This window comes from Haplochromis burtoni, unplaced genomic scaffold (genome assembly GCF_018398535.1).
Source record: "Haplochromis burtoni strain Fernald_Lab_line unplaced genomic scaffold, NCSU_Asbu1 Contig_301, whole genome shotgun sequence".
NCBI lineage: Eukaryota > Metazoa > Chordata > Actinopteri > Cichliformes > Cichlidae > Haplochromis > Haplochromis burtoni.
The window spans coordinates 78,481-92,198 of NW_024582662.1; the positions used below are offsets into that span (position 1 = coordinate 78,481).

The 13,718-nt window shown below is 41.0% G+C and overlaps 1 protein-coding gene across 1 annotated transcript in view; it reads left to right on the forward strand.

Annotated features, from left to right (window-relative positions):
- The window catches only part of myo15aa (myosin XVAa), a 48,254-nt gene that overhangs the window by 4,760 nt on the left and 29,776 nt on the right, over positions 1–13,718 (forward strand). The window contains exons 4-13 of the mRNA XM_042228079.1: positions 1,078–1,187; positions 1,404–1,478; positions 3,685–3,775; positions 4,180–4,283; positions 4,411–4,474; positions 4,561–4,674; positions 4,785–4,946; positions 5,191–5,304; positions 9,084–9,142; positions 9,424–9,547. Coding sequence (XP_042084013.1) covers positions 1,078–1,187; positions 1,404–1,478; positions 3,685–3,775; positions 4,180–4,283; positions 4,411–4,474; positions 4,561–4,674; positions 4,785–4,946; positions 5,191–5,304; positions 9,084–9,142; positions 9,424–9,547 — 1,017 coding nt within the window. The remainder of the gene's footprint in view (positions 1–1,077; positions 1,188–1,403; positions 1,479–3,684; positions 3,776–4,179; positions 4,284–4,410; positions 4,475–4,560; positions 4,675–4,784; positions 4,947–5,190; positions 5,305–9,083; positions 9,143–9,423; positions 9,548–13,718) is intronic.

Genomic DNA, 13,718 nt, shown 5'->3' on the forward strand with positions numbered 1-13,718 from the left:
GAAAGAGTTGAGCACGCACAGGCAGAAATGTTGAGAGCGCGAGCAACACATTGCGAGCGAGCGCAAATGCAAAAACTGAGCGAGAGGGGCTGCTGTTGTGTGTGTGTGGATAATAGCAAACACTGAAATACATTTTTGCAAGCAGCAATGAATTTTGTTCACTCAAATTTAGCTTTTCTTCTCTCAAAATAAATTTCTCCTCAAAATGCAACACTTGCACCTGCAATTTTTTTTTTACATGCGCTCAATTTTTTTTACGTGCGCTCAGAATAGTGGCCCTGAGAGGCCAAATGGACTGCAACTTAAGAAAACACCAGCAATAAGAAAAAAATGCTGCAAAAGCACACAAAACACAACGGAAATAGGAAAAAACACAAGGGAAGTGTTTCTGGGGAGACAATAACCCGACAGACCAGTTCCAGGAACCCAAAACATGGTAGGCGTGTTTTATCATGATTCATATAATACTGATGACGGATTTTTAAGCTAATAGTTAGTCTTACACACTTAGCTCTCATCTTTTCTTTCCTCACAAAACCGATAGATCCTCCACTTCTTTTAAGTGTCTCCCAGTGCAATTCTTAGCATATTTTGGTTCCTGCAGCTGGTCCGTCAGATCTCCCCAGAAACACTTCCCTTGTGTTTTTTCCTATTTCTGTTGTGTTTTGTGTCCTTTTGCAGCGTTTTTCTTATTGCTGGTGTTTTCTTAAGTTGCAGTCCGTTTGGCCTCTCAGGGCCACCGTACGAAAGATACAAATTTTGATGTCTTTTAAATTCCGCACAGGTGATGTATGTTGAACGTGACAAACAGTGAAAGATTGCATTTGCAGGGGGATAGTGAAATGCACATATAGTAACACAGAAAATCAAAAGAATGGGGATTTATAATAAGTGTTTTTAAAACATATATTAATAATTGTGGTATGTGTGACAATGTTCATGAAAAGTTTTTGTCCAGATTGGTCCACGTGTTAAGGGATAGATAGGGTACACAGACACATGTTCCTACACACATACACTACGATCATTATGGTAAAATTACTTTCTTTGTGAACCTCTTCTTTCTTTTTTGTCCAGACATACATAGGCAGCATTCTGGTATCTGTGAACCCCTATAAGATGCAAAACACCTATGGGACAGACATGGTGCTCATGTACAAGGGCTGTGCCTTGGGAGAAAACCCTCCGTAAGTTATTTTCACTCTAAAATTGTTGAACCGTGAACCTTATATTTAAAAAACAAAACAATAAATGTCAAATTATTAAGTATGTTTCATCCATGCTGACAGCTGTAAATAACTGTCAGCAACAGAGGATCAAAGTGCAGAAAGACGGAAGCAGAATACCTTGTTGCGCTTCCTTTAAGAGTCTGAAGGCTTGTTGTGTATCTCTTTCTCCTTCAGGCATTTGTTTGCCATAGCAAACGCTGCTCATTCCCAAATGATGGATGCCAAAAAAAAACAGGTCATAATAATCAGGTAAGGGGCTGACTCTCATTGTCTCTTCAGTCACTTTCTCTGTAAATATGAATCAGACAACAGAGACGTGCATGCAGTTAATTATACGGTGCATTGTATTTTTAACATCTGAGTCTTGCAATGTGAAGCTTTTCTTTTGTATCCTTTGATATATCATTGGTAACCTTTCAAGGTTGTCCGTGAAGCTTCTTGGTTAAAGGTTTCCATCTACAGATGGATTAGTGTTTGTAAATTCATGAGTGTCTGTCTGTGGTTTACTGGCCAGCAAACTTAAGATGGAGTGTTTTGCTCCATGTCAGAACTGATCTCTTGGAAGAAAAAACACACACACACACACAAACACACACACGCACATAAACCAGTGAAGTTAAATTTACCAACACTTGAGTGTGACTTCATTTAGTGGCTGCGCTCATCTGTGAAAACAAACACACCGACATCCAGAGGTTTGCACAAACATAGGTCTATGCTTTTGGATATGACAAAAGACACTCATAATATACACATAAACGCACACTCACACATGCACACGCCCTCACAAACCTGGAACACTTTAGCCGTATTCGGAAGGAGACACCTGTAAGGAAAGCCCAGCCAGGTCTGAGTTGGAGCAGGTTATGTTTCAGAGGTGTGTGTGTGTTCGTGTGTGAGTACATTTGTGCGGGCTGTGTGCTTGCAAGTGTGTCTTTGTGTTTCAGTTAGTATGTGTTAAGGGGTAACTGAGGTCTGGTGTACAGTGACCAATAATGGTCCTGTTTTTAGCTAAGCAGCCATTGAGCTGAAACCCTATGCTGGAATGCGGTGAAGGTGCCAGCATCCCTAAATGCACACACACACACACACACACACACACACACACACACACACACACACACACACACACACACACACTTTGGCCAAGCTCACATAATGGTGGTATTTAGTGCTTGGCAATGGTAGATCAATGGACCTGTGTGTACATGTGTGTGAAACTCTTTCAGGTGGTTTAATGCAAAAGTGGAACCGAAGCCTTGTCTAATGCAAGATTAGCCTTGTCTCACATCACTTAGTCAATTAAGTCAAACACTCTGCAAGCACCACCACAGAGGTGAAAAGGATCAAATAATGGACGCTCTAAATGATTTCTGGAAGTCCTGAGAAACTGTGCTCTAATTCAGGGTAATGTTCACACTTGGTGAGCTTTTCCTTGCATCAAACCTGTTTTTGTATTTCCACTAGTAGAATACAGATGATCAAAATAGTTCAGAGTTATTTTTGCCTACCATTAAAGAATATAATCTTTTACACTGCTCAAAAATAAAATGAACACTTTTTATTCAGAGTATACCATCAAGTTAGTTAAACTTCTGGGATGTCAGCATGACTGGTTTGGTGGTGGGTCAGGGATGGTCTGGGGGGGGCATATCCATGGAGGACACACCTCTACAGGCTAGGCACTGACACCATGACTGGCGTTACATATCGGGATGAAATCCTTGGACCCACTGATACACCCAACTCTGGTGCAGTGGATACTGGATTCCTCCTGCTGCTCAACAATGGCCGGCCTCATGTACCAAGAGTATGTAGGCAGTTCCTGGAGGATTAAGGATCTGATACCATTCACTGGCCCCCACGTTTGCCTGACCTAAATCCAATAGAACACCTCTGGGACATTATGTTTCAGTCCATCCGACGCTGCCAGACTGCACCTCAGACGGTCCAGGAGCTCAGTGATGCCTTGGCCCAGATCTGGGAAGAGATCCCCCAGGACACCATCTGTCTCATTAGGAACACCCCCCGACGTAGTCAGGCATGCATGGAATCATTTCTATCACTTGATGTGCCATCATTTCATTGAGCACATTGCCCAGTCCATATCTGTGTAGATATCAGCATCATTTCTTTCCACTGAGATCAGTGTTTCCAAAGTGTTCCTTTATGGAAATGGCACCTCATAATTAACCCATCATGGCTGTATAACAATAAAGCTTTTTGTATTTGTGCTTTGAAAAAGCACACACAAATTTTAAACATTAAAAACTGGGCATTGTAATGTTTCATAAGCTCAGTTTGTATGCACTAATATTCAAACTTTCCAGGTGCTGGTTATCTGAGGAAAAGTTGTCTCCAGCTCAGCTAAGCACTGGGGCAGTTCTTGATTGTTTTCATTGCCGTGTTGATGGGTTTTCTGTATTCCCAGTGAGACTCTGTTACTGTGTTTCAGTGGGGAAAGTGGGTCTGGAAAAACTGAGTCCACCAAACTCATCCTTCGCTACCTAGCAGCTGTACTTCACAAAACGAATCTTGCGCAACAGGTATGCACACACACTTCCTGACATGAATAAAGAACTGCCATCAGAGTTGGATATTTGCAAACTAAGACACTCAAAGTTTTCCTTCTTGTAATGACGACTAATGTGCTTGTGCATATTTTTTATTTGCCTGTATCTCCGGTGGCTTTCCTTGGGTGCAGATTGAGGTAGTTGGGGTTTTCTGCATGCTGCGTGTTTTATATTTTACAAGTAATTTTCATCAATGGCCATAAGAATATCAGGTTACTGTGTTTTGCCGTGGTGTGTTTTTCTATGATTCATTTGGCCAGACATTCCCACTGAAACAGCTTCTTTCCTGTGTGTTGTACAGTTACAGTTACTGGTCCCTTTATAAGGCGATCTGATAAAGGTTTATATATTGTTTGTGTGTTTGGCATCCCTGATAGATACTTGAGGCAGCTCCTCTTCTGGAATCTTTTGGAAATGCCAAAACCGTGCGGAACGATAATTCCAGTCGCTTTGGGAAGTACATTGAGGTCTTTATGGAGAAGTGAGTTGTTTTTTTTAAAAAAAGCAACAAGCAAAACTTTGACCTCTGCTCTGATCTCACTCCAGCTTCTTTTACTTCTGAAGCTGCTTCTTTTTCACGTGTGTTTTCTGATTCCTTGTTTTCCCAGTGGTAGGATCAGTGGTGCCATAACCTCTCAGTATCTGCTGGAAAAATCCCGCATCGTCTTTCAGGTGAGGCAAGCTGACACAAAGGTCTCGATAGCTTGTTTATTTCTGTATATGGAAGTGTCGCTGTAAACGTGCCGCGTGTGCTTCAGGCCAAAAATGAGAGGAACTATCACATCTTCTACGAGATGCTCGCAGGTCTTCCTTCGCAGCAGAAGCAGGCCTTCTATCTACAAGAAGCTGAAACCTACTATTACCTCAACCAGGTAGAAGATAGTTTGATCATCATCATTGTCAGTGATTTTGGGTCACGACCCTTCCAAAAACCCTTCTCGGGTCACATTTAGCACTGCTGGTCTTCTCGTTCTGCACACAGGGAGAGGATTGTGGGATAAAAGGGAAGAACGATGCAGAGGACTTTCTACGTCTGCTTTCTGCCATGGAAATCCTTCACTTCACTGCGGATGACCAGTCGTCCATCTTTAGAGTCCTGTCTTCCATACTGCACCTGGGCAATGTTTACTTTCAGAGGCATGAGGTGTGAATTATTTTATTTCTCAGGTTTTTCTCGTATGTCATCCCTTTTTTAAAAGTTTGATTAATATAATAATAAGGTGCAAAGTGTTCAGTCACCTAGACTAATGAGTTAAATTCTAAAATAAACTAAACTTTATCAGGACAATAAAAACTATGTAAGATAAGCAGCAAAGATTTTCCCACAGGTAATTCTTCTTTTCTTTTTTCTTTTCTTTTTGCATTTCTATTTTCCTCCTGAACTGCAGGCTGATGGCCAGGAGGTGGCGTCAGTGGTTAGCACTCAGGAGATCAGAGTAGTCGCAGAGCTGCTGCAGATCTCACCAGAAGGACTACAGAAAGCCGTCACCTACAAAGTCACAGTCAGTATCAAACCGTGTCCCGTCTGCATGTGCACTGATGTTCTGTCTTTTGTTCGTTCAGTGCTTGAAAACAACAAGCATAGCACTGCAGTCTGTGACATTCCTGAACCTGGAGGTGATTTTTCTACATTGTCAACAGGAAGGTGATGTGGCACTATGCCAGCGTTTCTACCTTACTTACACAGCTGTGGTTACATTAAAGGCATTGTATCGCCCAGAGTGTCGCTCACGCAGACACAAAGGAGACACATGTGTTGATGCCACACACAGAGTGAAAGAATGAAAGACAAGAAAGAGGCAAACTGCTGTCATCGACCTGCTTGGATGGTTCTTTTCTCATTCTGACCTCCTCTGGTCGGTTATTAGGATCGTTTCTATCCAAGCTGACTATTTCTATAAAGCAGGGGGTTTTGTGGAGTATATGGTTATCAATTCCAATGACCCATGTCATGTTTTTCAAAGGGAATTTAAATATACTGGAGTGCAAAACATTGGAAGATACTTTGTTTATGTTTGCGTTTTAAGGCCTTAAACAGAACAATGAATTTAGAAGTGAAAGAATTGAAAAACAAATCAAACATGTGCATATAGCAGCCTGTAAACTAGGAGAGCCTTCAGCATTTGTGAAGGAGGTGCATGATTATTTATCGAAAGACTTCACTGCTGATTTAGTTTAAATCTAGGACAGCTCATAGCTCTGTGTAGTGCAGGAGAGTGACTCAGTTTATCAAAGATTTATTGGAGGAGTCTGATTAAAATTGTTCCCTTTTTTAAAAATTCCTTTATTAAGAGCCAAACATTCAACCCAGTAACTTTTTTGACCCAGCTGATAAACTACCAGCAAAATGGCAGACATCCTCAAGTGAATGTACAGCATGAAAAAAAAAGTCTAAAACTGAGTTTTGCAAGTTTAGCTTTTACCTTTGTTGGTGTATTAGTGGTATTCAAATAAATGCAGATGTGCCTTTGATAGGTCACTTTTAATGATCTGTATCACTTGCACATGGTGAAAACAAGACTTTGCAGCATTATACACAAACAGCACAATTTGATTAAGCTCTTGACATCATTGAGGAGGAAACGTCTCTCACCAGGACCAAGATCAGGAAGGGCAGCCATCTGCCTCAGCCAGTGAAGGTAAAAGGGGCAAAAAAGTATGATGCACAGACAATATATATAAAACAAAAAAAAAAAACAAGAACGGGTCAGTCTAAATTAATTCAGTTCTATTCAGTTTTATTTTATATATGGATCAAATCACAACAGTTGCCCCAAGACACTTTATATTGTAAGCTAAAGACCCTAAAATAACACAGAGGAAACAGAGAACAACAATAACCCTCTGTTAGCAAACACTTGGGAACAGTGGGAAGGGAAAACTCCCTTTTTACAGGAAGAAACTTCCAGCAGAAAGAGCCTCAGGGAGGAGCAGCCATCTGCTGTGACCGTTTGGGGACAGGACAAAAGACAGACTGTGGAAGAGAGCCAGAGATTATTAATAACTAATCATTAAATGGAGACTCCTAAAACGAGTGACTGAAACCATCAACTCAGCAGGAAATTGTATAGAGTGGTCAAGTCAGAAAGTCCTCTTTCTCATAGGCCTCTATAGGTCTGAATGTCTTTTTTACAGCCATCTGGTGGTCTGCAGTTAGAATGCAATTTGAGGGCACTTCCACACTGGTTTCATTTTTCCAACCCAGAACAGGAGGCAGCCCACAGCGCTGGAGACTCGCAAGGGGGAAAGTATGAATGTAAACGGCTGCACACATCCACACATCCTCGATACATCAGAGGACACAGAAAAAATTCATATACAGTATTTAGACTGAGCTATGCTATTTTAAAAGGGAAAGCATCTTTTTACTTCTTTTATTTTTAGTGTGCCGCAGAGATGAACAGCCAGATTCAGCTTATAGCTCCAGGGCGTGAATCTGTCAGTCATGCTTTTGTTGTGATTTCAACTTTTTATGCTTCTGGTTTTTGAATCTAACCAGCTGGGAATCCTCTTTGTCCAAAGAACGCGGTTACTTATTTCCACGAGGCTTTGCTGTTTGCATCTTAGTGTCTTCATTTCTATACCTTACACATTCTCCTGCATAAAGAAGAAATGCTGTTTTGTTTTCATGTGAACTTTCTTGAGGTCCATTGAATTCAAACTGGGACAGGATGGTAAATTGGTCATTTTTTTATGCTCTGAAAGAACTTCTTTAAAAACAGTAAACAGTTAGGTGGTGACAATTTTAAAACCTAGATTGTTTGCAGTACAAATAAGTAAATTTGGTTCCATTTTTCCTTATTGTTGCCCACATGGTCAAGTGTGATTAAAAAACAAACTATTTTTGTTATTAATTCCAAACTAACCCAAACTGGGTGTGGAGAAGTGTCACAATACCAGTAAGTATTAAAACCAGAGAGCATAAAAACCTTTGCAGAAGCCTGGCTTTACTTGAACTTATCTCCTTTATTATTTTAAAGCAGCATAAGAGATTTCACAGCTCCAGAAAGTTTGATGGAGCTTTTGAAGGAACTGTCAGTGTTAACAGCGCAGTTAAAGGACTTGCACGTGACTTACGATAGCCAAAAAAAGAGAGGATCCTCCATCGCATTTGCTATTCTGTTATCCTTAATTACCGGTACTTGAGCTATTGATGTGGTCATTATCATCCAGCTAGGAAATAAAGTGAATCCATACCAAATCCAGGAAAGGAACAATTAAAATATCCCACTGTCCATACAAGTGTTCCAGTTGGTCATCCACCTATTTGTGTATTTCCTTGTTTGCTTAATTTCCATCATATCCATGAAAAAAGTAGGAAAAAAAACATATTTTTTTTGTTAAGCAAAGTATTTCTCCTCTTAGTATTTCCTTTTTTGGATCCATTTTCTTTTATGTGTAAGTGTCCAGTAGTTTCTCTGTCCGGTTTAAGGGCTGATTCAACTCGTCCTGACCCCTCTGGTGCTGCCTCTGATGAGGAATGAGGGTGATGGGAGAATTAAAAGAGAGAAACATCTAATTATCACCCACCTTATATCTTCTACATACACATGCTCCTATACACTAACCAAGGACCTTTTGTATAATTGAATTCCTAATTACAAAGGTGCCTGAGTAACAGGAGAGGGGTGAGTCGTACCCACTCATTTCCTCTCACTGGAGGAATCATGTGTACACATTAGTGTCTTTGTGTGAGCGCACACGTGTGTGTGTGTGTGATAATTAAGTGTGTTTAGGCAAGAGAGGGTCTCAAGTCTCAAAGCATTCTTTATCTGATCAGATCTCAAGTTTAAGACACCCGAATCAATGAATAAGAGAGTAGAAGGAAGGGAAGAGCTGAAAGGATGCAAAGGAGTGGATACAAATATAGGAAAAGAAGTTAAATAGGAAGCAGTTCAGTAAAAACAAAGGGTGAAAAGCCTAACTCTTCAGCCCAGAACTTATGGCGTCCTGTTGTGATTCTTCAATTGCAGAAGAAAAAGTTCTGCTTCTATAAAATATATATTACAGTGCAGGAAAAAAAAAGGAAAAACAGGCTGGAAGAAGCAGGAAGCAGGTGGAGGATAAGACCACCTGATCTGTCAGCCCAAGATGAGAGCCTCACCACAGTTACTGAACAGGCACCAATGAGGGGCACATTAGCAGGAAATTTGGGTGCAATTCCATTTTTAATTTGAACTTAAAGCCTTTCAACTTCAAACCAAGATGAAAGGAGGCTTGAGACTCTATATTATCAGGTAGACGTCTGCGTAAAACGTGCTGACTTAATGTTTTTTCACAGGAAACAATGAGGGACAAGATCTACACCCCTCTGAGTGTAGAAAGTGCTATTGATGCCAGGTGAGAGACAGTTACACACAGAACATGCCGTGCATAAAAAATCATTACATTTATTACCGTTAATTTATTTAAATAACATGTTTGCATCTTTATCATTATGTATGCATGCACACTAATACATGTGCACTAAATTACTAACACATATGCAATCTTAAAATCCCTTTTGTCTTAAAGTTTTACCTAATAAAATTCTTGCTAATAACAATGCATATGTTTTCTTTCTCCTTTTTAATTTCTTATATCATTGTGTCACTCGCTGCCCACCACTCACACACATCCAGAGATGCTGTTGCCAAGATCCTATATTCGCTGCTCTTCCACTGGTTAACAGAAAGGATCAATGGTCAGGTGTACCCTCACCAACACACCCTCTCCATCTCCATCCTGGACATTTACGGATTTGAGGTAACGGAGCCTTGTTGTATGTTTGACCTTAAACCCCTCAGAAAAAACTAGAATGCAATGAATCCTTAGTAGGTTCTAAAATTATTTTAAACTTAATCACAGATGAATAACAGTGCATGATATATTGCACCTTGTCATTATTTATTTAATAGTTATTAAGCCAAAAGGCAGAGGCAGCTTTACTTCTTCTATAGGAATTATAGGAATGCTACTTTCAGCTGCTCCTTTGCCACATGGGGTCGTCGCAGCCGGCAGCTCTACGTCTTTGATTCATTAGAGTTTTGCACCAGATACCCTTCATGACACCACCCCAAAGGGGATTTGTGGCTTTGGCTGGAATTGAAGCAGCAACCTTTCACTCACACTACATCATGAGAATGCTTAGTCACAAGTGGAAAGTATTAAAAACTGCTGCCAATCGACACAGGAGTGAACGACCCAGCAAATTCGCCCTGAGGTCATACCGTGCAATATTCAGAAAAACTGCAAAAACCCAAGAGCTCCATCTCAACTCTACAGGCCTCAGTTAGGATGTTGAATGTTAAAATTCATGACAGTATAGTTATAAAAAAGACTGAACAAGTGTGGCCTGTTTGGAAAGGCTCACAGAAGGAAGCCTCTTCTCTTAGGACAGTTTAGGTGTGCAAATTTGCGGTGCACAAGCAGCTTATCAACACAAACACCTGATACCAGCTGTTAAACATGTGGTGCAGGGGTGATGATTCGGCTTGTTTTCCAGCCACGGGGCCTGGACGCCTTACAGTTACTATGTTGACTATGAACTCCTCTGTATACCGAAGTACTCTAAAGTCAGATGTAAGACTGACAGCTAAAGCTAAAGCATTTGAAATAATCCGTCGCATTCCCAGTAATGCAGTCAAAGCTTTTATTGACATAACTTATAACTATAAGAGAAAAGATTCAGATTATTATCAGCAGGGAAGGAAGGAAGGAGGGCTTAACAATGTTGCACGTTAAAGATACTCAGAGGATAATCACTTTGTAGGCATGATGATGAGACAGAATTACCATAAGAATTACCATATATGTGTATGTGTGTGTGTGTGTGTGCGTGTGTGCATGTGTGTGTGTGTGTGTGTGTGTGTGTGTGTGCTAACCACAATTGCACCCTATTTCACCTCGCTTCGAGCAGCTTTGCATTAATTATGCAAACGAGTACCTGCAATTCTTCTTTAACAGGATCGTATTCAGAGAGGAACAGGTGAGTCCACGTCACACTTCCCGATGAAAAGCACACACTCACGCACTTGTCCTATAACTATTGAGGACAAAAAATGCACATATTTGAGGCATCATATGCACGCAAATGGTTTTCATTAAGTGTAGATTAGTGGCATATAAACATGTGAATCCTTTGCTTAATTCAGGCATTGGCAACTTTCAACATCAAAACAGCCATTTTACCTCCTCCTACCAAACAGCAGGAGTAAAAGAGCAGCACTTGGGGGATGAGGGATAGACGGGTGGATGACAGATGTAACTGGGGGAGGATAAATGAATGTATTGCATATAGTATATGTATTAATAGGTAACCCTAACCTGTCCCTCATGAGCTGCAGGTTGCCAACATCTGGCTTAGGTAATAATGCAACTAATATTTTATGATCTTTTATGTGATCCTCTTGCAGGAGGAGTACAGCAGGGAGCAGATCCCATGGCAGGACATCACATTCAACGACAACCAGCCCTGCATCGACCTCATTGCCGCTAAGCCTCATGGGATACTGAGGATTCTGGATGACCAGAGCGGTTTCCCGCAGGTGAGGATGAGGAGGAAGTACTGACAGATTTTCAGATTCCTTATATGGATTATAAAACTGGGACTTTTGGTGTGGTAATTTGTTGACAGGCAACAGACAACACTTTTCTTCAGAAGTGTCACTATCACCATGGCAGTAATCCACTGTACATGAAGCCAAAGATGCCGGTCCCAGAGTTCACAATTAAGCATTTTGCCGGGCGGGTCACTTACCAGGTACTAAGCTCCTCACTGAGATTCTCTTGGCTAGTTTCATTGTATTATAATTCATTGAAGTATTGAAAATGTGGTGAACTGTAATGACAAACAGAGTGATCATCTGTCACTGATGCAGGTTTACAAATTCCTGGATAAGAACTACGATCAGGTGCGTCAGGATGTCCTGGACCTGTTCATTCAGAGCAAGAACAAGGTCGGCTTGGTCTTAAAACTTAATCTAATCAACACAATCGCTAAGCAATGTTTTTGTAAAGTCTGTATTAATCTGTGCATTTGTGTGTTTCCAGATGGTATCAAACCTCTTCCTGGTTCATGCAGAGGCCACGGGTCAGCAGAGAGGTCACATAAGGAAGAGCAGCACAGTCACCAGAAAATACCAAGCTCCCACCGTCAGCAGCAAGTTTCAACAGTCCCTGCTGGAGCTGGTGGAGAAGATGGAGAGGTGAAGTACACATGTTCTCTCTCAGATCATAATTGGTTTTTATTGTTTTCATTAAAAAAAAATTATCATGTTTTTGTTGTTCCATTTCAGGTGCAATCCTTATTTCGTTCGCTGCATTAAGCCAAATAACATGAAGGTATATCTTGAAGCGTCATATATCTAAAGTTATTTACCTGCACATACATTAGTGTTTCTGAGCTTTTGGACACCTGTCTTTAGCAACCAGGTGTGTTTGAGGACGAGCTGGTGAACAGCCAGCTGCGGCACTCTGGTGTCATGGAGACCATTAGGATCCGCAAAGAGGGATATCCAATCAGAATGCCATTCTATGTCTTCCTGTTCAGGTAACATGAACTCTGATCCTCAGCGTATTTGTTGAGTTTGTGAAGCTGTTCAGGACTTTGTGTTCCCAAAAAAATGAAGATAATTGAACTCACAGCTGAGGCAGAGGAGAACCTTCTATAACAGAAAATCCCAGCAATAACTGAGCAGACCGCGAAGTGGCAACTCATAGTTGATGCTCTTCTGATTTGCAAATATCGCATGTCATGCCTTATTTAAGCTACTTCAACTGGTCCACAGTTGCACGTGCCTCTGCAAGTCACTTTGCAACCCAACTTTAACTAATTTTCTTCTTCTCATGCTTTGTCTGACTTAATCAGTGTCATAGCTGCTGTCATTGCGCTGCTCTTTGGTGGGGTCTTGCTGCTGCCCTCCCAGTACAAAGCCATGCCACCAAAGTTTAAAATTTGAATTCATGTGTAACTTTGTTTATGGTGTTGTCTTATTTGGCAAAAAAATGAACTATGGAAGATTCTGTAACCACAACCATAAAAGCACACAAAAAGAATATTTCACACAATATACATTGACTATAAGGACACGTACACATTGTACCTACAGGAGCCTTTATTACATCCCATTATAAATCCACAGCCATTCATAATGTGTCTGTTAATGCGTCCATAATGCGTTTTCCTTCCTCCACCAAATTTTACAGTTGGCACAATGCAGTTTGGTGTTCAAACCCAGACTCATCCATCAGACTGCCTGATAGAGGAATGTGATTTGTTATGCCACAGAACAATTTTCCACTGCTCCAGAGTTCAGTGGTGGCATGATTTACTCCGCCTAGCACTTGGCATTGTGTCTGGTGATCTAATGCTTAAAGCATGGCCTTCAGCTATGGAGAGCCATGAAGTGAAGCTGCCAGTACTCCAAAAGCTTTGGTGTAAGTTGGCGACCCTGCTCTGTAACTTTGCATGGTCTGAGCTACTTTGGCTCCTAAACAATGCAACTGTTAAACAACAGTTTAACAGCTGATCGTGACCCAATACCTCTGTCCATATTACGTGTCTGAATTGCGACACAGTCAGTATCGATTTATATCAGTACTTCTTTTTTAAAAATCACTATTATCGACTGAGCACCCCTAATTTGAATGTGTGTCTCTGTCAGGTACAAGTCCCTGGCGGGGATACAGACACTTCCTGTGGCAAATGGAGAGAACTGTGTGTTGTTGCTCGGTAAACTGTGTCCTCTCCGACCAGGAGCCTACCATGTTGGAGTCACAAAGGTGAGCTTGTTCACATTAAGCCTCACAGTTAAAGACAGACCCAGCACCAACTGCTTGTCTAATGGCTGAGTAGAGATTGTTTTCCTGCTTTGTAGCTTGAAATTTGAGATACTATGGTTTGTTGGATCAATGTTATATCTTTTTTTTTTTTTTT